The 20,942-nt window shown below is 64.7% G+C and overlaps 3 protein-coding genes across 5 annotated transcripts; 2 read left to right on the top strand and 1 right to left on the bottom strand.

The window, feature by feature from the left end:
• The first annotated feature begins 791 nt into the window (after nucleotides 1-791).
• CERCAM (cerebral endothelial cell adhesion molecule) lies at nucleotides 792-13,325 on the top strand. 3 transcript variants are annotated; one of them, XM_074846411.1, is made up of 15 exons: nucleotides 792-1,033; nucleotides 3,953-4,166; nucleotides 5,783-5,897; nucleotides 8,604-8,714; nucleotides 8,904-9,021; nucleotides 9,101-9,235; nucleotides 9,325-9,529; nucleotides 9,604-9,723; nucleotides 9,877-9,953; nucleotides 10,135-10,241; nucleotides 10,343-10,475; nucleotides 10,651-10,778; nucleotides 10,855-11,058; nucleotides 12,030-12,266; nucleotides 12,919-13,325. In XM_074846411.1, the coding sequence occupies exons 4-14, from the start codon at nucleotides 8,641-8,643 to the stop codon at nucleotides 12,262-12,264; spliced, it is 1,536 nt and encodes a 511-aa protein (XP_074702512.1). In that variant the 5' UTR covers nucleotides 792-1,033; nucleotides 3,953-4,166; nucleotides 5,783-5,897; nucleotides 8,604-8,640; the 3' UTR covers nucleotides 12,265-12,266; nucleotides 12,919-13,325. The 3 variants fall into 3 exon arrangements, with proteins under 3 accessions (XP_074702512.1, XP_074702514.1, XP_074702511.1); XM_074846413.1 differs by lacking the exon at nucleotides 5,783-5,897; XM_074846410.1 differs by lacking the exons at nucleotides 792-1,033; nucleotides 3,953-4,166; nucleotides 5,783-5,897 and adding an exon at nucleotides 6,752-6,945.
• A 117-nt stretch (nucleotides 13,326-13,442) lies between these two features.
• On the top strand, nucleotides 13,443-14,834 carry LOC141932607 (uncharacterized). Its single transcript, XM_074846414.1, has 2 exons — nucleotides 13,443-14,240; nucleotides 14,349-14,834. The coding sequence occupies exons 1-2, from the start codon at nucleotides 13,965-13,967 to the stop codon at nucleotides 14,754-14,756; spliced, it is 684 nt and encodes a 227-aa protein (XP_074702515.1). The 5' UTR covers nucleotides 13,443-13,964; the 3' UTR covers nucleotides 14,757-14,834.
• Nucleotides 14,835-14,969: 135 nt separating this feature from the next.
• PTRH1 (peptidyl-tRNA hydrolase 1 homolog) lies at nucleotides 14,970-17,379 on the bottom strand. The gene is made up of 5 exons (XM_074846415.1): nucleotides 17,311-17,379; nucleotides 16,745-16,964; nucleotides 16,487-16,586; nucleotides 15,797-15,842; nucleotides 14,970-15,384 (listed from the first exon to the last, which is right to left on the bottom strand). Exons 1-5 carry the CDS (start codon nucleotides 17,374-17,376, stop codon nucleotides 15,193-15,195), a joined length of 624 nt encoding a protein of 207 aa, XP_074702516.1. The 5' UTR covers nucleotides 17,377-17,379; the 3' UTR covers nucleotides 14,970-15,192.
• Between the last annotated feature and the right edge of the window lie 3,563 nt (nucleotides 17,380-20,942).

Raw genomic sequence — 20,942 nt, 5'->3', positions numbered from 1 at the left:
GGCTCCTTACACCAATAAATATGGATTAGTGAAATACTTTTTCCCACACTGATGAAAAGCCGGGATTGATCTTTCCACCTCCTTTATGTACCAACCTGACAAGTTTCTAAACAAAATTAAGAGGGAAGAGGCGAAAGGAGCCATCCCGGGTTGGGCGGCTGGGGACGGATCCTGCCCGCCATGGGGATGGGGGGTCCCCGACGGGGCGCTGGCGCCGGCTCTGCCGGGCTGTGGTTTGCTCAGCCGCCGGCCAGACCTGCTCTCTGTGTGCTGGGGAGCCCCTCGCATGGCACTGCTGGGTTAGGAACTAAAATGTCGTTTTTCTGACCCAAAAGGGGGAAAAAATAAAGCCCAGGCCCAGCCTTGCACTCCCTTGGTGGGCGCTGGTACGTCCTGGAGGGACTTGTCCTGCTCCTCGCCGCGGAGCCCCAGCGCTTGCGGGCGGCTGAGGAAGTCGTCTGCAAATTACATTTCATCCTGGAAAAAAAAACCCACAACATGATGTCATTGGCTTTCTGGTGCATCCCGCCGGCGCCCCTCCACCTGCCGCCGGCCTCCGCTCGGCCAGCCTCGGCACGGCCACGAGCCTCGGTACGGCCATGAGCCTCACTCGGCATGGCCACGAGCCTCGGCATGGCCCGAGCCTCGGCATGGCCCGAGCCTCGGCACACCGGTCAGCCCCGGTTGGTGATCAGGCTCCCGCCCTCCCGCCGGCCCCCCAGCTCCCGGCTTTCCCAGGCTCCCGGCGCGGTGAATGCCTCTTTCACCAGCAGTTCCCCTCTTCCCAAAAAAGCATCACCTTGCCAGCTCCCTTCCTCCCGCCAGCTGCCAGGAAAATAAAAATTAGGGCAAGGAGAGGGAGCGAGAGAAAAACCAATGAACTTGTTTCCAGCTTTTCCTTCGGATCAGCCGTCCAGCACTGGGAGAAAAATATTTCTCCTGTAAAAATATCCCCTCTCTGTGCAGGCTGCGAGCCCTTCGGCACCGGGACACTGGCCGGAGACGTGGGCTCAGCTCGGCGGCAGAGGATACCGTAAGTTGGGCATCTGCTTAAGCAGTTTCCTGGCTTTTTTTTGGGGGGGTGTGTGTGTGTGTGTGCCACGGTGTGGGGCTGAGCCCCTCTAGGGATGGGGGAGGAGGGTCGGGGCAGGGGGCAGTTGGAAGGAGGAGGGTTTGGGGGGGTGCAGGCTGTGAGGTGCGGTGCCCGTGCCGGCGGTGGCGGGTGGTGCTGGGCGCCGGCAGCCCCGGGGCGCACAAAGCCCCTTTGAGCGGAGCACAGAGGAGCTGCTCATCCCTCACCCGGCCCTCGGCCCCGGGACTGGCCCCCGGAGAGGAGAGTGGGACCCCGGCCCTGAACACCAGGGGAGGGCTGATGGGGGTGGGGGGGGCTCAGGGCTCTGGGGTTGTGTGTCCCCCAGGGGTCAGGGATGGCCCCAGACTGAGCCCTGACCCATGGGGAGCCCACAGCCACCCCGGGATGGGCTGGTCCCTGGCCAGCCCTGATGATGTGGGGTGCTGTGGGGAGCTGGAGGTGACCCAGCTGTCCCACGTGGGGATGGGGGACTCACTCCCTCCCACCATGGGTGATGGTGACACCCACGAAGCCACCAGACCCTGGTCCCCAGGGTGGCCGTGGGCAGGGCTGCTGTAGGGGCTGAGATGGAGAGTCTTGATGGGACCTGGTGGCACCCGATGGGACCCAGTGGCACCCGGCGGGCCCTGGTGGGCCCTGGCTGCCCTGCTGCCGAGGCCGGCTGGCCAGGCACAATACCATGGCCCCTCTCCTGAGCCGCCGCTGAAGCCCCTTTCCCATCGCTGAGCGCCTTTGTCTCGCCTTTGTGATGGAAAGAGCCCCCCCTCCTAAATCACGGCCCTGACACCCCCATTGTCTCCTTCCCGGGGAGGTTTGAAACTTCCCCCCCCCCCTCCCGAGGTCAGGAATGTGGCCGGTTTCTATTGGGACGGAGGAGCAGGGCTGGGTGGGGGGCTGCGGGGTCACGCCGGCTCGGCGGGTCAACCCGAAAACAAAACCTTTTGAAATACCTACTCTCCATCACTGCCAACATTGTCCCCTGCCAGCGGGGGCCTGGCACGGCCCCTCGACGCCTCTAGCCCGGCCGCTGCCCACCCCAGCGGTCAGCATCTGGGGGGGGGGACAGAAGGGTATTGTGCCGAAGGGGACAGCTTTGTTTTCGGTCACAGCTGCCCCGGGTTGGGACGGGGACCGACTGGCAGCCCCACTGGGGGGGAGAGGAGGGAGGGGACGGAGGGGATGGGAGTGCAGGGGTCAGTGCATCACAGGGGGGACCCATCCCATCGGGGTACCCCTCTGTTGCTGTCCCTCCGAGAAGGCGCACTGGGGGGGACGGAGAGCAGCTCCCCATCGTCCCTAGGGTGAAGCCCCAGCAGGGTGCACGGCCTCTCCCTGCCCGGAGGGTTTGGGACAGCCTGGGGTTGGCCTCCTGCCTCAGTTTCCCCTTGCTGAGGGAAGTGTCCCTCTGCCCCCTCCCAGGGCTGACGGGTGCCTGAGCTCCCTGTTGACACCCAGAGCCGGGGGACGCTGGCTCTGGGCTCTGCTGGCTCTGATGCTGACAGATGTGGTCCAGTCTGGGGCAAAAAGGGACCATTCTGGGGCCCAGCTGGCTGTGCCACCCAGGAGGGTCAGAGTTTGGCCGCTGCGTGGCTTGAACGTGGCTCCAAGCGTGGCGCTGAATTGCAGGTGGCGCAGAGCATCCCACACACCCCCGGCTCCCTGCTCCCAGTGGGGCACCAGGAGGGGACCCCACGGAGGCTTCTCCCTCCCTGGTGTTCGTAGCCCACCAGGAGCACCCCAGGCTGTCTCCCGACAAGCCGAGGTGTGGGGCAGATGCAGCGCAGCAGGCGCCGGGGCTGGTGACGTGTCTCTGCCCCATTTGTGGTGGCACAGATCTAGATATCCCTGTCTCCACCAGCTGGGATGGGGATGCTGCTCCTGCTGGCCTCCAGCTCCCCCGGCAGAGCATCTCTTAGGTGGTCCAAAATCCCCCCCTGTGGCCAAAATCCCCCCCCGCCGGGTGGCCAAAATCCCCCCGGATTTTTCTGGGTGGGAAGACCCATAGTTTTCGCCTGCCGCGGAAGCAGCCTGCCGAGGAGGGAAGCAGAACGGCGCCTGCGGATGCGATGGGTTTAGCAGAGACCTGGAAGGAAAACCCAGCTGGGAGGGGAGCGCCGGCCTCCTGAGCTACCCAACAGCTGGAGGGCGGCGAAAACAGCTGGAACAGCTGGAACAGCTCAGGATGTGGGACTTGCAGGGCAGGGAGCATGGCGGGGTCACCGGCACTCCCTCGGGTCCGGGGTCCCCACTGGCTGTGTGGGCTCCGTGCCTCAGTTTCCCCACGTGGGAACTGGGCTGGGGTTGTGAGGCTGGATGAGTTGGGGCAGGGGTCTGGAGGGGACAGAGTCACTCGGGCAGCGTCACGGTGTGGGAGCGGGGACCCTTGGGGGCACCCAGGGGGTCTACAGACCTGGGCAGCCAGCTGGGCCCCTGGGATGTTTTTTCTTGTGAAATAAATTTTTAAAAAATTGTTGGTGGCTGGGGGACTCATAAAATCTCACAGCCACGCACATACACACAGAATCTCTGCATTTATATATACATATATATATATTTTTATGTTTGTTTTTTGCAACCAAACCTGAGCCTTTTAAAGCAGAAAAATGTGACGTTTGAGGAACCTGAAGCTGTTCAAAGGCTTTGCTGAAAATCCTAGAAAATTCAAAGGAAAGGGTGGAGAGAGGTGGGAGGTGGCCAAAAACCTCAGCCCTGGGTCCAAAAGCAGCTTTTTCCTGTAAAAAAAGAAAACGTACTGCTGGAAGCATCACCCAGTGCTGTTGCCTGCCCAGCACCGTGGGGATGGGAAGGCGCTTTCCCAGGCGGGATGCTTTCAGGCCTGACGCTGGCTCTGTGTTACAGGTGTTGCTATAGGTGCGTGGAGCCATGGGGATGCCCTGAGCCCTGTGGGGACACCCTGAGCCCCGTGGGGACACCCTGAGTCCCATGGGGACCTGCCACCCGCCTGCCAGTCCTGCTCCTGTGCTAGCAGAGCGGTGGGGATGGAGGTGCTGAGCCGCAGCGTGGAGCCAGGTGCGTCGTCAGCCTGAGGACCACGCAGCGGGTGCCCTGGCAGGTAACCTCCATTTCCCCCTTCTCCCTGAGCTTGCTTGTGGGGTTTTTTTAACCATTGGATGGCCAAAACTGCTTGTAAAGTGTCGCCTGGCCCACAGCGGGCTTCGAGGGTCTGTCGTGAGCCCTGGGGCACTCGGGCTGTGGGGGGAAGGCAGGCTGCAAAGCCGGCCCCAAAGCCTGAGATAATTCTGACCTCACTTGGTAAAGGTGGGCACAGGATGCTTCATCCTTCTGCCAGTTCTGGCTCATCTGTGACACATTGCTTAGGTCCGTGCCTCAGTTTCCCCACGTCAGGGCGCAGTGGTGGCACCCCTGTCCTCTGTCTGCCCCAGGGGTGGTGGGGCTGTGGATGGGGAGGGATTTCCCCTCTCCAGTCCCTGAGCCCATGGCCAGGGAGCATCGGTGCGGGCTGTGGCCGGGGCAGCGGGGCCGTGGGTGTCCAGGGTGCCGGGACAGGGCTCCTGTGTCCCTGGGCCTGAGCACACGGTGGGGGTGGTTTTCTGGGGAAAAATTGCTGGCAGCGTCCAGGTGCTGCTCTTGTTCACAGAGCAGCATCCCAGGGCTGGCCCCAGCCTGGGCCAGGGCACATCCAGGCTCAGGCCCCCCCAGCCCCAGTGCGGTGCAGGGTGCCAGGGCTCTGTGCGGTTTCATACCAGTCTGCAAGCTGGGAACTGCCCTGCTTGGCCTCTCTGGGATCCAGGCTGCTCAAAACCCTTATAGGCAGCACTGAAATCCCTCTCTGTCCTTCCCAGGTGCTGAGGGCAGGGCAGGGCTGTCTGAGCCCCCCGGGAGAGGATGGAGGGATGTGGGGACACAGGGATGCAGGGATGAAGGAGAGAAGGGATGTGGGGATGTCGGGGTGAAGGGATGCAGGGATGGAGGGATGAGGGGATGCAGGGATGGAGGGATGAGGGGATGCAGGGATGGAGGAGGGAAGGGATGTGGGGATGTCGGGGTGAAGGGATGCAGGGATGGAGGGGCAAAGGGATGTCGGGATGCAGAAGAGCGGGTATGTGGGGACACAGGGAGCAGGGTGCAGCTGCAACGAGGGGATCAGATCCGGCTCCGACGGACCGCGGAGCCCCTGGCTGCCCACCGAGCCCGTACCCAGCGGCTCCCGGCGGCTCCCGGTGCCGGGAGGTGGCAGCAGCGGCCGAGCGCGGGGCCGGGCTGCGCGGGGGGGCGATGCCGGCGGGTGGGTGTCCCCGCGGGCCGGCGCCAGCCGAGGGCTCCGCGGGCATCCCCGCCGCTCTGCGGCTCTTCCTCCGCCTTAATCCCTCCCCGGGCCGCGGGGCCGCGCTCGGGGGCTGCCGCGGAGGGGAGAGGGGCCGCCCCCCGCCCGGCTCTCCCGGCGGCGGCCGCACACGCGGGTGGGCTCCGGCCACGGGTGGGGTCTGGACACGGGTGGGGTCCGGCTGTGCTCGGCTCCTGGGCTCCTGCCCCCCTCGCTCGGCTCCTCTGCATCGCCGGGGAGCTCCCAGCCGCGCTGGCACCGAGCCCTTCCCCGAAATACTTGTCTGAGCTCGGGCTGTAAACAGAGTCCTTCTCTCCCTTAGAGCCGCCGCAGGGCTCCCTGTGCTCCCCGTGTCCCCCCACCCTCTCTGTTGCTTCTTCCAGGTGCTGCTGGATTGTTCACCCCCCTGCTGAAGCCTTTCTGGGGATCCCCCAGGAGCGGGGGGCCGTGGGGAGCCAGCGAGAGCAGCTGCCCGGCCAGGCCCTCGCCCCATTGCGGGTGGGTGCAGGTTTTGGCCACGCGTGGCCGCAGCCCCTCGCCACGGCTCGGGTGCCACCACAGCGAGGGGTGCCCGGAGTTATTGCTCCCCAGGATGAGGCCTCCCCCCGGCCTGCGCTTGCTCTGGGAGCTGACGGCTGTATTTACGGATTTGGGTGGTTAACCAGTGGTTTTGGCCAAATGTCCCAAAGGCCTCGGGGCTGCCTGTGGCTCGGACACGTTGCAGACACGCCTGGGGGGGCTGCAGATGGTCAGTCATGGGGGGTGGCCTGGCTGGGACACGGCTCGGTGGGGTGGGCTGCTATGGCCTGTGACGGGGGAGAGCCGTGAGCCCACGCAGCCACAACTCACACTGGACACAAGCCCCCCTCAGCCACAGGCCCCCCTGGCCATGATCCCCCACTGGCCACCAGCCCCCCTGAACACGATCCCCCGTGGCCACCAGCCCCCCTGAACACGATTCCCCGTGGCCACCAGCCCCCTGGCCATAATCCCCCGTGGCCACCAGCCCCCCTGGCCACCAGCCCCCCCATCCACTTGCCCACCTGTCTGCTTGCCCACCACCCACCCATGCCGTGCCAGCCACCGCGGGGACCCGACCCCGAGCTGGCAGAGGGAACACGGGGATGCGCAGGAGCATCCTCAGGGAGGGGGGACCGGGGGTGCTCCCCCCCCGCCGCGACCTCTCGCCCCCCGGCCGTGGGCTGTTTACCGATCCCGGCTTTATTTAAAGTAAACCCAACCCAAACCCGCCCCCGGGGCTCACAGCGGCGGCGGGGCCGGGCCGGGGGCGGGGGCTGGGGTGCGCTGAGCGCGGCGGGTCTCAGCCCGCCCCTTCCCCGCCCGCCGCCGCCGCCATGGGCGCCGCGGGGCCGCTCTGCGCCTTGCTCCTGCTGCTGGGCACCGGCACCGGCACCGGCACCGGGCCCGGGTCGGTCCCCCCGAGGGTGGTGCTCGCCCTCCTGGCCCGTAACGCGCAGCACTCGCTGCCGCACTGCCTGGGAGCCCTGGAGCGCATGGATTATCCCGCGGGGAGCATCGCCCTGTGGTGAGGGAACGGGGGACCCCGGGGGGAACCGGGACCCCGGAGTGCGGGGAGTAGCAGGGATCCGGGGGAAGGAGGGGGCTGTGGGGGGAATGGGGAACCCCGGGGGGGAGGTGGAATGGTGGGGTCACAGGGAATCGGTGGGAATGGGGAGCCCCGGGGGAAGGAGGATGCTGGCGGGGGGGGACGGAACGGAGTTCCTGGGGGATAGGGGGGTCTATGGGGGGAATGGGGAGGGGGGTGTTGTGGGGATCCAAAGGACAATGGGGGGAAGGGGAATTGGGGAGCTGGGGAGAGTGAAGGGACTGGGGACTCGGGGTGATCATGAAATAACGGGGCGCTGGGTGGAGGGAACAGAGATCCGGGGGATGGGGGTCTGCGGGAGAATGGGGACCCCTGGGAGGAACAGGGACCCAGGGGGACCCTGGAGGAACAGCCCCTCCCCGCCCCCAGCCCCAAAGGGTGAGAGGGTGGCTCTGTCCCAGCTGTGGGACCCACAGGGACCCGAGAGGGACTGGGCACTGCCCCACGGCGAGGGGGCAGGACCCCCACCTTTCCCCTCGCGAAGCTGTGGGGCTGGCGAGGGAGGGGAGCCCTGGACTCCGGGGATTCTGCATCATCAGGGACAGACGCTGCCTTCCCCCTCCCTGCAGGGCTCGGCCCCAGCCCCCCCTTCCCCAAAGACACTCCCCAAACTCCCTTTTACCGTGCTGGGGGGGGGGGGTGGTGGCTGGGAGAGGAGCCCCCGCCGTCCTTCTTTCTCGCTCCTCCGCCACCACCGTCTCTTGCCCGAGCTCGTCGGAAACTTTTCTGCAGCTGCTTTTGCGGGGAGCTAAGGCGGGGGATGGCGGGGGGGTCCTGGCAGGGCTGGCCAGGCTGGGAGGGGGGGAGCTGCCAGCAGCGGGGGACTGGGGGGCCCTCGCCTTCGCCTCCTGCAGCCCCCGGGAGCCCCCGGCCATGGGACCCTGCGAGGTGTTTCAAGAGCAGCTGCCTGTGGAGCTGGAGCTGGGGGGGGACAGGTCCCGCCTTGTCCCCTGTGTCCCAGGGGGTCCCTGTGACACCAATGCCCGGGGGGCAACTCGGGGCTCTTTGACAGGTCGAGGGTGCTGGGGAGTGTGGGGACTTGGGGGTTGCCCCAGTGCAATGTGGGGCTCAGCCCCGTCTGTGCTGGGGTCCCCGTGAACATCGTCACGAGGTCGGTGGGAGAGTTGGGGATGGCGGCTGTGTGTGGCGAGGGGAAGTTTGGGGAGGGGGATTTTTGCTGCTTGTCAAGGCCTTTCCTTGGGGCGCAGCGGGGTGCACAGGGGTGCTGTGGGGTGCAGCAGGGTGCATGGACAGGGGGACAAACATGCTGTTCATGGTGGGCAGCCGTAGGGCTGGGATGGGGAGAGCACGGCTGGGGCTGCTGCCGGGCTGCAGGGATGGGGGGGTGAGAGCTGCGGGACAACCCGACCGGCAGCGGCACGGGCAAAGAAATTACCCATCTGTGTTCCCCCTCCTGCCAGCGTAGCTTCGGTTCCTTCAAATTACATGTTATGTTCCCAAGCGAGCGTTGCTGGCTCAGCCTCTTGGCCCCAGGAGGTCATTCCTAGTGCGGGGAGGGGGCCGTGGTTGTCCCTTGAGGGTGGGGACCCCCAGAGGCTGACGTCCCCTCACCCCAGGTGCGCAACGGACCACAACTCGGACAACACAACGGCGATGCTGCAGGAGTGGCTGGGGGCGGTGGGGAAGGACTATCACTCGGTGGTCTGGAAGGTGCAGGAGGAGTCCAGGTGAGGCTGGGGGAGTGCTGAGGGGAGCAGGCGTGGTCTGCGAGGGGCTCCCAGAGCAGCACCCTGCTCCCCAGCTGGGGACGGTGCCAGGCAGAGCTGGGCTGACTCAGCCAGCAGGCCTGCGGCGCCCTGCACCGAGTTGTGCAGTTGCCAGTGAGCGGGGTTAACCCCTGCCTCCCCCCTGCCCAGCTCTTACCCCGACGAGCTTGGGCCCAAGCACTGGAGTGAAAAACGCTATGAAAACCTGATGAGGCTGAAGCAGGAGGCTCTTGTCTATGCCCGGGAGCAGCAGGCAGACTACATCCTGGTAAGGGACATGGGGCACTGGTGGGGTGGGGGCTGAGGTGGGTGGCCCCGCGGCTCCAGGACCTGTGCTGTCCCCCCAGTTTGTGGACACCGACAGCATCCTGACCAACAACCAGACCCTCAAGTTTCTCATGGCACAGAACAAGTCGGTGGTGGCCCCCATGCTGGACTCGCAGACCTTCTACTCCAACTTCTGGTGTGGCATCACACCCCAGGTACGTCCTCAGAGAACCCTGGGGAAGGGGATCCCCCCCCATGGCAGAAGAGCCCCCCCCTGTGGAGGCATCACGCTGGTGTGCCGCAGGGCTACTACCGCCGGACGGCCGACTACTTCCCCACCAAGAACCGGCAGCGGGTGGGCTGCTTCTCTGTCCCCATGGTCTACGCCACCTTCCTGATCGACCTGCGGAAGGAGGAGACAGCGCAGTTGGCTTTCTACCCACCCCATCCCAACTACACCTGGGCCTTCGACGATATCATCGTCTTTGCCTACTCCTGCCAGGCGGCTGGTGAGGGCGGTGAGGGTCCAAGGGTGGGCAGGGCGTTTGGGGGGGCTGTGGTGCTCACCCATCCCACCTGGCAGGCGCGGAGGTCCACGTGTGCAACCAGGAGCGCTTTGGCTACATCAACGTCCCCGTGAAGGCCCACCAGACGCTGGAGGATGATCACGCCAACTTTGTGCATCTCATGCTGGAGGCCATGGGTGAGCGCCCGCAGGTGGGCGGGGTCCTGGAGGTGTCCCCAGCCCCAGGGGTGATGGGGACCTGGTGCCAGTCCCTGGGGCAGGGCTGTTGGCCCCAGTTCCTGGCCAGGCAGACCCTGGGCTCCACCAAAGGGGTGTCCCCTCTCTCCGCAGTGGATGGCCCCGCCATGCAGCGCTCCAGGCACATTTCCCTCCTCCCCAAGCCGCTCACGAAAATGGGCTTTGATGAAGTAGGTGCCTAATGGACCCCCCCGTGTCCCCCTGTCTGCCCCTCTGGCTGCATCCATCTGCAGCAAAACCCACCATGGGTTTTGGCCAAGCCCCCTGTTCCCCATCCTGCAGTGGCTGGGCAGGCTGTGTCCCCCCTCTAACAACATGCCCCCTTGGTGGGGCTCTCCCCTTCATCCCCAGATCTTCCTCATCAACCTGGTGCGGAGGCCGGACCGGCGCCAGCGGATGCTGGCATCCCTGCGGGAGCTGGAGATCGCCCCGCGGGTGGTGGACGCCGTGGATGGGAGGTGACCGCAGCGGGACGTGTCCCCACTCTGCCAGCCCTCCGGTGTCACCCTGGCGGTGGCTGGGGGGGGACGCCTTGCTGATGCAGCCCCTCTTCTTGCAGCACCCTCAACAGCAGCGACATCAAGGTGCTGGGGGTGGACCTGCTTCCCGGGTACTATGACCCCTTCTCCGGCCGCACGCTCACGAAGGGCGAGGTCGGCTGCTTCCTCAGCCACTACAACATCTGGAAGGAGGTACGGGGCCACGGGGGCCATGGGGTCTCTAAGGGCCACCAGCACGGGGCCGGGACCCTGTGAGCATCACCAGGTCTCTGGAAGGTCTGGGGAGAGGTGTCTTGCAGGGTTAGTGGACCCAGTATGGCCCAGCACGGTGCTGGGATGGGTTTGTACCTCTGTCCCCTCCCTGCAGATCGTGTCCCGGGGGCTGGAGCGCTCGGTGGTCTTCGAGGACGACGTGCGCTTCGAGGCCGCCTTCCCGGCACGGCTGCGGCGGCTGATGGAGGAGCTGGAGGGGGCGCAGCAGGACTGGGACCTCATGTAGGTGCTGGGACTGGGGGGATGCGGGGTGGGGGTCCCTGGGGCTGGCTCTCATGGCTCGCCGGCCACCCCGCAGCTACCTGGGGAGGAAGCAGGTGAACGCAGAGGACGAGGCGCCTGTGGAGGGGGTGCGAAACCTGGTGGTGGCTGGGTACTCGTACTGGACGCTGGCCTACGCCATCTCCCACCGTGGGGCACAGAAGCTGCTGGCCGCCAAGCCCCTCTCCAAAATGCTGCCGGTGGACGAGTTCCTGCCCATCATGTACGACAAGCACCCCAAGTAAGGAGCGGGGGGTGCAGGAGGGGTGCTGGCGGAGCGGCATGGCCGTGCCAGCGAAGGAGCATGTGGTTCTTCTCTGCCGTCACCGTCCCACCGGGTCCCCCCCCCCCCCCCCAGCATTACTCATGCTGGAGAAAACATCTGTAGCATGAGCTCATTCCCCCCCGACCGCTGCCTGGCTGCCAGCCGCTGGAAAATGGCCTCCTGCCAGCGCGGGGTGGGGGGACGGCAACGGGGATGGAGCTGCGGCTTGATGCTGGCCCTGCACAGGGGTCTTGGCCCCATGGTGAGGGGGGAGCAGCTCCCTGTACCCCTGCGTTGGGGGGCTGTGTGGTCCCCCACCCCTGGTTGTGGGTCTCGGCCCCATCTTGGGGCACCTCCATGTCCCTCTTCCTGGGCAGGGGGTCAGCAGTGAGGCTGTGTCTGGGGAGGGGGAGGCAATTTAGGGGGTGGGTGAGCGTTGGTGGCCGGGTGTCCTGGGGGAGAGGGAGGTGGGAAAGCCAGTGAGCGGGATGGTGAAACAGAGGGATTAGGCGTGTAAAAGGGAGGCTGGAGGTGGACGGAGGGGCGGATTAGTGCTCTGGATGTGAACCAGGAGCAGCTGGGAGCCCCATACTCGCCTGGATAACGGCATCAGACAGCTCTGGCCTGGGGCCAGCCACGGCCGGGCCGGCGGGATGCTGTGCCGGAGACCCTCTCCGTGCCAGGGCCGGCCCCGTGCCACCAAGGCTGGTGGGGAGACAAGGGGCCCCATCCCCTCCACAGTCCCTCCCCAGCCAGGCTCTGCGGGAAGCAGCGGTGGGGGGCAGCCCCCCAGCTCAGCTGCCTTCCCCAGACCCCCTCCCCAGTACCCCATGTCCCTCCCCGGTGCCTTCCCCGGGTGGTCAGTACAGTTTTCCCAGCCCTTTTTTTCCACCGGGCCATGCTCTGTGATCCAATTTCTCCTCTGGGGACCGCTCTGCTTTCCTCAGCGAGGATTACAAGCGGCACTTCACCCCCCGGGACCTGCTGGTGTTTTCGGCTCACCCCCTCCTGGTTTATCCCACCCACTACGCTGGGGACAGCAACTGGCTGAGCGACACCGAGACCTCCACCATCTGGGATGACGATGCCAAGAAGACCGACTGGGCTGGCTCGCAGAAGACCCTGAGGGACTCACGGGGCGGTGCCGGCCACCTCCGCTCCACTGCCCGTGATGAGCTCTGATGGTGAGCGAGGCCGTGGGACCCGGGTGCATGGTGCTGGGGACGAGGGACAGATTGCCTGGGAAGCATCTCCCTGTGAGCGCTGTTTGGGGATGTTTCCCGGATGCCTCGTTTCTCTTTGCCGTGTGGCAGCAGCTCTTCCCATCAGACTCAAAGCATTGGGAAACAGAGATGAGAAGGGATGGGGATGCAGGTGTCCCATGTGCACTGGAGGGGACCAGGAATCTGGGTCCTGCTGCTCCCTGAGTCTGTGCTGCTCCTGAGCCCCTCAAGTGAAGAAGGGACAACGCTCCTTTGCCTCCTCCAAAAGTCACACTAGTTTGGGGAGAGCTGGGGGCATCTCACAGGGGAAAGTTTCACCCCGGCACTGCTTGCTCCCCCCAGAAACGGGTCTCCCTGGGGCCGTGTCTCCATGGAGCAGCCGTGCAGGCAGGCGAGCACTCCCGCTCGCTCAGCCCCGAGGCAGCACCGCCACGGTTAACGCCGGGTCAGACTTTCCCTGTCTGAGGTTGCTTGTGCTGGCAGCAGAGCCTTGTCGGGAGCAGCCAGACTGGGGGAGGCTGGAAAACAACCCTCCCACTGCCTCCACTGCAGGCGTGAACATGTCGGGGCTGCTCCTGCCTTGACCGCTAAGGTTTGTGTCCTTGCCTCCTAGGGACTGTGACCCAGCTGGGAGCGCCTTGGGCCAGTGGCCTGATCCTGCCTGCTCCCGCTTGAGATGCAGCTGCCCTGGACAGATCCCGCCGGGATCCTTCAAATCTGCAGGTGGCGAATCCACCCCAGGCAGGATTTGCCCCGGGGCTCCTGGAGGGCCCTTTCCCTGCCAGGTGGAAGGATCAGGGGAGCGTTGTGCTCCGTCTCTGCTGAGGACACCTCTCCAGGACCGCCCTGAGCGATGCCAACTCTGCCATCTCCCACCAGCTTGGACTTTGGGGAGTTTTTCAGGCCGGGGGCTGATTCCTGTGGTGGCACACGTGGCCTCCTGCCGCCAACCGGGCTTGTCCCTCGCCTGTGCCGTGTCTGGGCTGAAGCCCAGGGAGGATTAAAGCAGACTGTGTTTGAGCTGACGGGTGCTGGCTCTGCCCCACGTAACGTCCCCAGGGCACACCCCGCCGGGGTCACCTCGGAGCTGCGGTGGTGAGGGTCTGGCGGTTCCCAGTCGATTGCTTTGGGAATGAAATCTGTAATGGGGAAAGGGAGGGAGGAAGGCGGGGTGGGAGAGGGAGGTTGGAGCTCTCCCTTGGGGTCTGCGGGTGAAAAGGTGGGTGTCATTTCCACAGAGCGCGGGTCTCCCCTGGGAACGTGGATGGGAATGATTTCCCTCGCTGGCGTTAGGTTTGGCCTTGGGACTGAAAACCCGACACCAGCTTAAGCACCGAGGTGTGCAGCCGAGTCCTGCTGGGCTCCGGCATCTGTCGCCTTTGTGGCCAGCTCTGGAGGAGGGCGTTTGCTTTCCAAGAGTCCAGGCTTTTTTGGTGCTAAACCTCAGCTCCTCGGCAGGGTGACCTTTAGTTGAAAACTGAGGGTTTTCTGGGGTGGAGGAGCAATTTTCTTAAAACCACTGCGACTAGCTCTGGCCTGGGTGCGCTGGGGAGGTGTGAGCTCCCTGCCAGGCCCCCAGAGCTGCCGCCTCTCTCCACCCAGGCCTGGCAGCTGGCTGCCCCTTTGGGCCCTGCAGCGGCTGCTGGCGTTAGCCCCGGGATGGCGGGTTGCTGCTTTCACCCAGGGTTTGGGGGGCTGCACCCCTCTTCTCCCCACAGCTTGATGGAGGCGATGGAGCATGGGTGGAAGCCTCGGTGGCTGAGACCCACAGCGGGATGTCCGAGACCACCAAATGATCCAGGAGAGCATCATTTGGGGCAGGTTGAACAGCTACAGCAGGGACCTCCTGAAGGAGAACCACCGGCGCCAGGGGATCACATGGGACCTGAAGATCTGAGTGGATCTACTGGAGAACAGGGCGAAGGAGACGGCCAAGTGTGTGTTGTGCAGCCACAGGCTCCCAGGCAGTACAGCCACAGCGGGGTGCAGCGCTGGTGGCAGATTGGGGACACCTTTGCTTCCTTGCCTGTCCCCCGGTCACAGGTAGCCTCAATGCTACGGGAGGAGCTCAGGAGCTGGGGACAGAGCAGAGGAAGGTCTGGTGCCAGCTGGAGGAAGGAAGCGGCAGCAGCGCTGCGGTACACGGGACCCAGCAAGGGTCCTGGTGCTTGTTCCGGCACCCGCTGGGATGCAGGCGAGGAGCTGCCGGTGCTGGGGCTCTCGGCTGCAAGAGGACATGTTGCCAGAGCACCGCGACGGTGGGGAGACACCGCTCCCCGGGCTGCCCTCGCTACCAAGAGAGCTGTAACGGGTCTGCGAAGAGGAGCCAGAACTCCTCCGGCTTTGGAAGCTCCAGGGTTTTGGCCTAAAACCACCTCACTCAAAAACGACGAGGCCAGCCCTGAGACTTCTCGCTGCAGCTCAGTGGGAGCAGCCCACGGGCGCTGCTGAGCAAGGAGATTCCGGGCAGCTCGTGCTTGCCACTGTTTCTCAACACAGCCAAAGTGGGTTTGGACCCTGCGGAAGTCGCTCCCATCACTTTCCACCGGAAGCTTCCCCCCAGCCTGAGCTGGTGGAACAGGGATGGAAACATGGATTTGAGCCGCAGAGAGCCAGGGACGCCCCGAGTTCAGCTGGCGGCGAGGGGCAGGAACGGGGCAGAGCCAGGGGTGAGGGTTTATTTCAGTTCTGTGCCAAACTGCCCTACAAAGCCACCGCAGGGGCTTGAGTGGGACACGAGCTGCCCACATCTGTGTGGGGACAGACCAGGGCTGCCCCAGTGCCTGGCCCGGTTGCCCAGCAGGGCCAGCTCTGCTCCGCACCACGGGCACCCCGCCGAGCCCACAGTGCCCCGGCCATTGGTCACGCAGGTCCCCGGGGGTTCGTGTCAGCCCCTGTCCCCCGGCTCCCCCGCGGGCGCTCTCCTCCGCAGGATGTGCTCCAGCAGGCAGGTCGTTGCCTGGGCCAGGACCTGCTCCAGCCTCTCCCGCTCCACAGCATGGAACGGAGCCAGGACGTAGCTCGACACTGTCACTTCACTCTCTGGTCGCCCGATGCCGACCCTGAGCCGGGTCATCTCCTGGGGAGGAAGGAGGAGCTGGAGGAGCATCACCTCAAGGGCCCAGAACTGGGGGCAAGGGGACAGCGCTGAGAGTGGGGCTGGGTGGTGAGGGAGCAGCCCTGCATGTTTTCCAGGTGGTTTTGAGTGCCTGCTCCAAGAAACATGATTTTGGAAGAGGCTTTTGCTGGGCTGTGCTGAGATTCCGGGCTCCTGCCAGGCCTGGCAGAGCTGCTCAAGCTAATTGTTTCCATGTCCTCCATGGCGGCCAAACCGACATCAGCTCTCGGGAAGGAGAAAAGGCGGGGAGAGGAAAGGGAGCAGGGGCTTGTCTGGGTTGGGGGGGGGAGTCAGAAGAATGGGAGTGGGGGGACAACAAGCCATGCACTGAGGTGGGGGCAGGATTGAGCCCCTTCCACCGAGGCCCACTCACGTTGGAGTGCAAAGCACTGATGCAGGATCGGACCCCATTGTGTCCCCTTCGGAGAGAAGGAGAAAACCCACCATTAGTTTGTAACAGACACTCCCCCACCGTCCCCGGTATGGTCTTGGGGGGGGTCTCTCGCTGCAGGGACTTGGGGATGTGGCCCCAATCAGGGGCTGCAGTCCCCATGCCCTGGCTCTGCAGGAACATCCAGCCCCTGGGGCTGAGAGAGCTGGCTCGGGGGAAGCAGGGCTGGGACAGCACGTTCTGTGCGTCTTGGCTCTCGCTGCAGCTGGTGCACGTGGGACTGAGCGCTGGGGCCCAGTACCACCCCTGCCCCGTCCCACAGTGGAAGACTTCCTATGTTAAATGTCTCGAGGCTGACCCACGAGCTGGCGCCGGGGCAGGCAGAGTGGAGGCACGGTGCTATAAAAAGCCCATGTGGTGCAGCCGATGGGCTGGATCCAGCCCACAGCCGCTTCCAGGAGGCTCCCGGTGCTTCCTGCCAGGGCAGGCACTGGGATTCCGCCCAAACAGCCAGCTGTTGCCTCTGCAACTGGGATTGAGCCCAGGGCTGATGCTGGGGCTGAAAACACCGCCAGGCTGGTGGGATGGGGCCAGGAACGGCCACGTGCCTGTAAGGGCATGGCAAGGCCTCAAACCAGCTCACACAACCAGAGAGCCGGGGCCAACCCATACCTTGCGCTGCCTCCCAGCTTGATCGCCACCTTGCCCAGGGCCTTGTCCAGGTCGTCATGAACCAGGTAAATGTCTTCTGGGCGGAGGTTGTAGATGTCAGCTTTGGAAAAAAGAAATACAACCCAATAAATGAGGGGGAGATGGGCTCACCAGGCCCTCACCCTGCAGAGCCGGGCTGCAGGGACCCGTGCTGGGCAAGGGGGACGTGTCACAGGGCCTGGTGGCACAGCAGATTTCGGGAGTGACCGCGCTGCTCACCGGCACTGGCGACGCTGAGCCCATTGAGGTTCATGAGCCTCCGTGGCTTCAGCAGCACCAGCTCCAGGCCGTGGGCCACGGCCAGGGCCGTGTCGGCGCAGCACCGCCTGTCCACTCGCCAACCCTCGGCCACCGCCAGCTGCTGGGCCAGCCGGTCCAGCACCTCCATGCCCACACTGTGCCGTGTCCCCCGCAGCCCGTAGTTGCCCAGGCCAGCCACCTGCCCCCCGGGTGTCAACAGGGTTCTGCTAGCCACCCCTGGCCCCTCCACCGGCCCAATTCCCCCCACCCCAGCACCCCTCAGGCCTTCTCACAGACCTGATCCCCCTCAGCCTTCATCCCCTCAGACTTGATCTCCCTGATCTCCCCCTCATAGCCCTGGTCCCCCCTGATCCCCCTCAGCCCCGATCTCCCCCTCACAGCCTCGGTCCCCCCTAATCCCCCTCAGCCCCGATCTCCCCCTCATAGCCCTGGTCCCCCCTGACCCCCCTCAGCCCCCATCTCCCCCTCACAGCCCCGGTGCCCCCCCTCTCCCCCCTCCTCTCTCCCCTCCCGCCCGGCCCCACCATGACGCGCGGCCCCGCCCGCCTGACGAGCGGTCGCGCGCGCCCCGCCAGCTCCGCCGCCAGCATCGCGCCGCGTGCTCCCCTTCCCGCGTGACGTCACGCCCGCGCGACGCCAACGGCCCGGCGCCGCCTCGCCTCCCGCCGCCATCTTGCTTACGGGCAGCGCCGCCATCTTGCTTGAGGGCGGCGGGGCGGGCCCGGGGCGGTGGCGTGGGGCGGGCCGCGCTCCGCCCATGCAGGGGCCACCGCTGTGGTAAATCGCCGCGGCTCGGCTGGCCCTGGCCCCGGCGGGAGGCGGTGGAGGCCTAGGGGGGCTATTAACCACGGCGGTGCCGGAGGAGCAGCTGGGGGAAAGCTGGGAAGGCCTGCGGGGGTTCTCGGGCCGAGGGCGGTGTCTGCGCGGTGAAGCGGGGTCCCAGCCCGCAGTGTGTGGGGCAGGGGGCAGGAGCAGTAAGTGTCCCCAGGGCTGTGCCCCATGTTTTAGGTGTTCATGCCTGTTACGTTCCCGCTCACACCGTCCTTAGCAGCAGCAGGTATGGCTGGGTGGGGGGGATATGTGATCCCTCACCTTCCCCTGGCCACCCTCCAGCCCTGGGTGGCTCTTGGCCCTCAGAGCTTTCTCCCAGGGCTGTGTGACAGTCCCCCAGTCCAGCAGCATGTCACTGGGATTTGCTCACAGCTCTTTCCCTCTCCACAGCTTGCAGAAAGGCCTGGATTTCTGTGGCCAGTGGGAGGAAGCCATCACCTGCTATTCAAAAGCCATCAACCTGGATCCACAGAGGGTAAAGGGTCCCCAGAGGGCTAGGGATACACAGGGCTGGGAGCCGGGGAAGGGAAGCAGCATTGTTAAGGCTGTCTCTCATGCTGGCATGTGGCTTCAGGATGCTGTTAACCTCTTGTCAAGCTGATCCTGGATAGCTTGAGCAGGTCTGGGCTGGGCCAGCGTGGGCTCAGGGTTGCCTGTGGTGCAGGCAGAGCTGTATGAGCAGCGGGCAGAGGCCTTCCTCCAGCTCTGTGACTTTCAGTTGGCCGTGCTGAACTTCGGGAAGTTGCTCACGCTGGTGCGTGCGCGGGAGCAGCTCTGCCTGGCTCACCTGGCCCTTGTCCTTGACCAGCAGGTCAGCCATTGTTCCCCACCCCTGTCTGCAGCCCCAGCCTATGGCCAGGCTGACAGGACTTCCCTGCTGATATCTGCTCAACCAGGAGCTCTACTGCGAGGCCCTGGAGGCCTTCACACAAGCAGTCGAGCTGCAGCCTCACCACAAGGTGTTTTGCCAGAGAGGGTAAAACCAGGGTAGCACTAGGCTCTCCAGCTGGGCTGGTCCTGCCGTGGGCTGCTTACAGCCTTGCCTGTCTCCCCTTGCAGCATCGTGTGTCTTGTGGCTCTTGACAAGTTCCCAGTGTGCCTCTGGAAGCTCAACAGAGACCTGAAGGAGGATGTGAAGACCCCTGATCTGTACATGCTCTGTGCATCTTTCTACAAACACTTTGGGCAGGTATGGCCGCTCCAGTTCCCGAGGGGCCCTGCTGCCCGTCCTGGAGGCTGGGGATGCCCTGGGAAGAGCCAGGCTCTGAGGGTACCCGGCCTCCCCAGGCAGCTGGCCCTGTGCCACCAGGACATCCGACGGGATGGAGCTGCCCAGGCCCTGAGGCAGAGGCTGATACAAGGAGGCCAGGAAGCCAAGGCCGAGGCGGTGGCCAAGGTCCTGTGCAGGGCCCTGCTCAAGATCAGCTTCGCCATCGAGAGTGACCCCTTGACTGCTGAATTCTTCACACTCAGGTAGTGAGAATGTCACCGTGGCCAGTTGGCCCTATTGGCCTCTGAGCTCTCCTGCCTCTGTCCCTGTGTCACAGGGTGACCCTCTGACAGCTCAAGGACTTCAATGCAGTCTGCGAGCTAGGGTGAGGGAGTTGGGTGCCTCAGGGGGCTCAGAGGCCCAGTGGCAGCTGGCGCTCACCTACAACTGCGCTGTTCACTGCTACACCCTGGGCCGATTCGATGAGGCTGTGATGCTCCTTGGCAAGGCTCTGCGGGATGAGAGGAGGGAGAAGGGGCTCTGTGTCAACAGAGGAGGCAAGCAGCCGGGCTGGGGATTGCAGCAGGGTCCCCAGGGTGAGGGCTGGGGTGTCAGACAGCGGTGTCTGCACTCAGGCATTGAGCGTGTGCAGGGGAAGGCCCTGCACTGGGGTCCTGCGTTAGGGAGCGGTGACTGAAAAGGACAGTAGGGCCCCTGGGTTCTTCCTTAGTCCTCACCCCCGTTCACAGCGGTGCCTGCCTGGACCATTTCAGCAGCAAGGGAGAGGTACCAGGAGCCAATTTACCACTGGTGGTTCAGCTCCCTCCCCATGTGGCCTGTCCTGGATGCACGGCTGGGAATGGCTGCTCTGTTCCAGACCGGGCTGCGTCTCCCGCCCAGCGGAGCTCAGAGCTTTTGGCTAATGATGGTGAAATCTTTGCGGCTGGGGTGCGCTGGACACGTGCCGTGCATGTTTCCCACTGGCACGGAGAGCTCCAGACAAAGCCCAGGGGTGGCAGCCAGCCCCCAGCCGCTCTCATTTAACTAAGATGCCAATGCTGCCTCGCTGCAGACTGCTTCCTTCGCCTGGGAGAGCTGGCCTACGTGCTAGCGGATTACCAGCAGGCGCTGGAGCTGAGCCTAGGTGACCGTGTTGTGCGGAGAGGGGTTGCAGTGGCACTGCAGGAGCAGGGATGGCCGGGCTTGGTGGCGAGGTGAGCCGGTGGGCTGGCGTGGTCTGTCCCAGGGCCAGTGGTGAGCCAGGCTGCCGAGTGTCCTCACTCCTGTCCCCGCACAGGCAGTACCAGCAGGCAGAAACTTGCTTCTCTGCGGCCATTGAGCACGATCGCCAGAAACTGCTCTACTATTTGTGCCGGGCGAGGGCCTGCCTGTGCCTGAGGAGGGTGGACAGCGCAGGGGAGGATGCCACCCTAAGTCTGTGGCTCGACCCCACGGATGGCGAGATATGGCCCTGCACTGCTTCCTGATGCCCTCCTTGGGCCGTGGGTGATGTTCTCAGCCCGTTGCCTTGACTGCAGTTTCTGTGCCTACCTCTCATGGGGTTTGAGGCAAGCCGCTATTTCTGTTCTGCATCGGGGACCAGCAGCTGATCAAGGATCGGGGACTGGGGTCAGGGGTCCTGCCAGGGCATGGGTCCAAGCTAAGCAGCGAGGGTTATAGCCTGGCTCTTACACCAGCCTTGTGTCAGAGACACCAGGCAGGTCTCTTTCCTCCTTATTTTCCTGTTTCTTGCCCCTAATTCAGGGCAGCAGCCGTCCTGTGTCTGGCTGCGATAAGGGGATTGTGTCTCCCCACAGCCATCGCCCAGCATGGCACCACTGGGGGCAGCGACCTGGGTGTTGTTTGAGGTGAAGCCCAAGCTCCCTGTTGGGGCAGGTCCTGGTGGGGCCTTTGCTGGTGGCCCAAGGCAGGTGTTTGGCTGCGGTGGTGGAAACCCCGTGGCTCAGTGCTCAGAGCTCACTGCGGGAAAGAGTTTTTCCATGGAGGAGATCCAGGTCTCACCTTGTCACCACTGCAGATCCTTTCTCTCCTATGCTACCTCTTTCCAAGAAAGACTGTCTATACACTCCTGAGAGGAGCCTGCATGTCGTGTCA

This window comes from Strix aluco, chromosome 20 (genome assembly GCF_031877795.1).
Source record: "Strix aluco isolate bStrAlu1 chromosome 20, bStrAlu1.hap1, whole genome shotgun sequence".
Classification (NCBI taxonomy): Eukaryota; Metazoa; Chordata; class Aves; order Strigiformes; family Strigidae; genus Strix; species Strix aluco.
The sequence above is the reverse complement of the archived record's forward strand: the minus strand, read 5'-3'. Positions and strand labels throughout refer to the sequence as shown.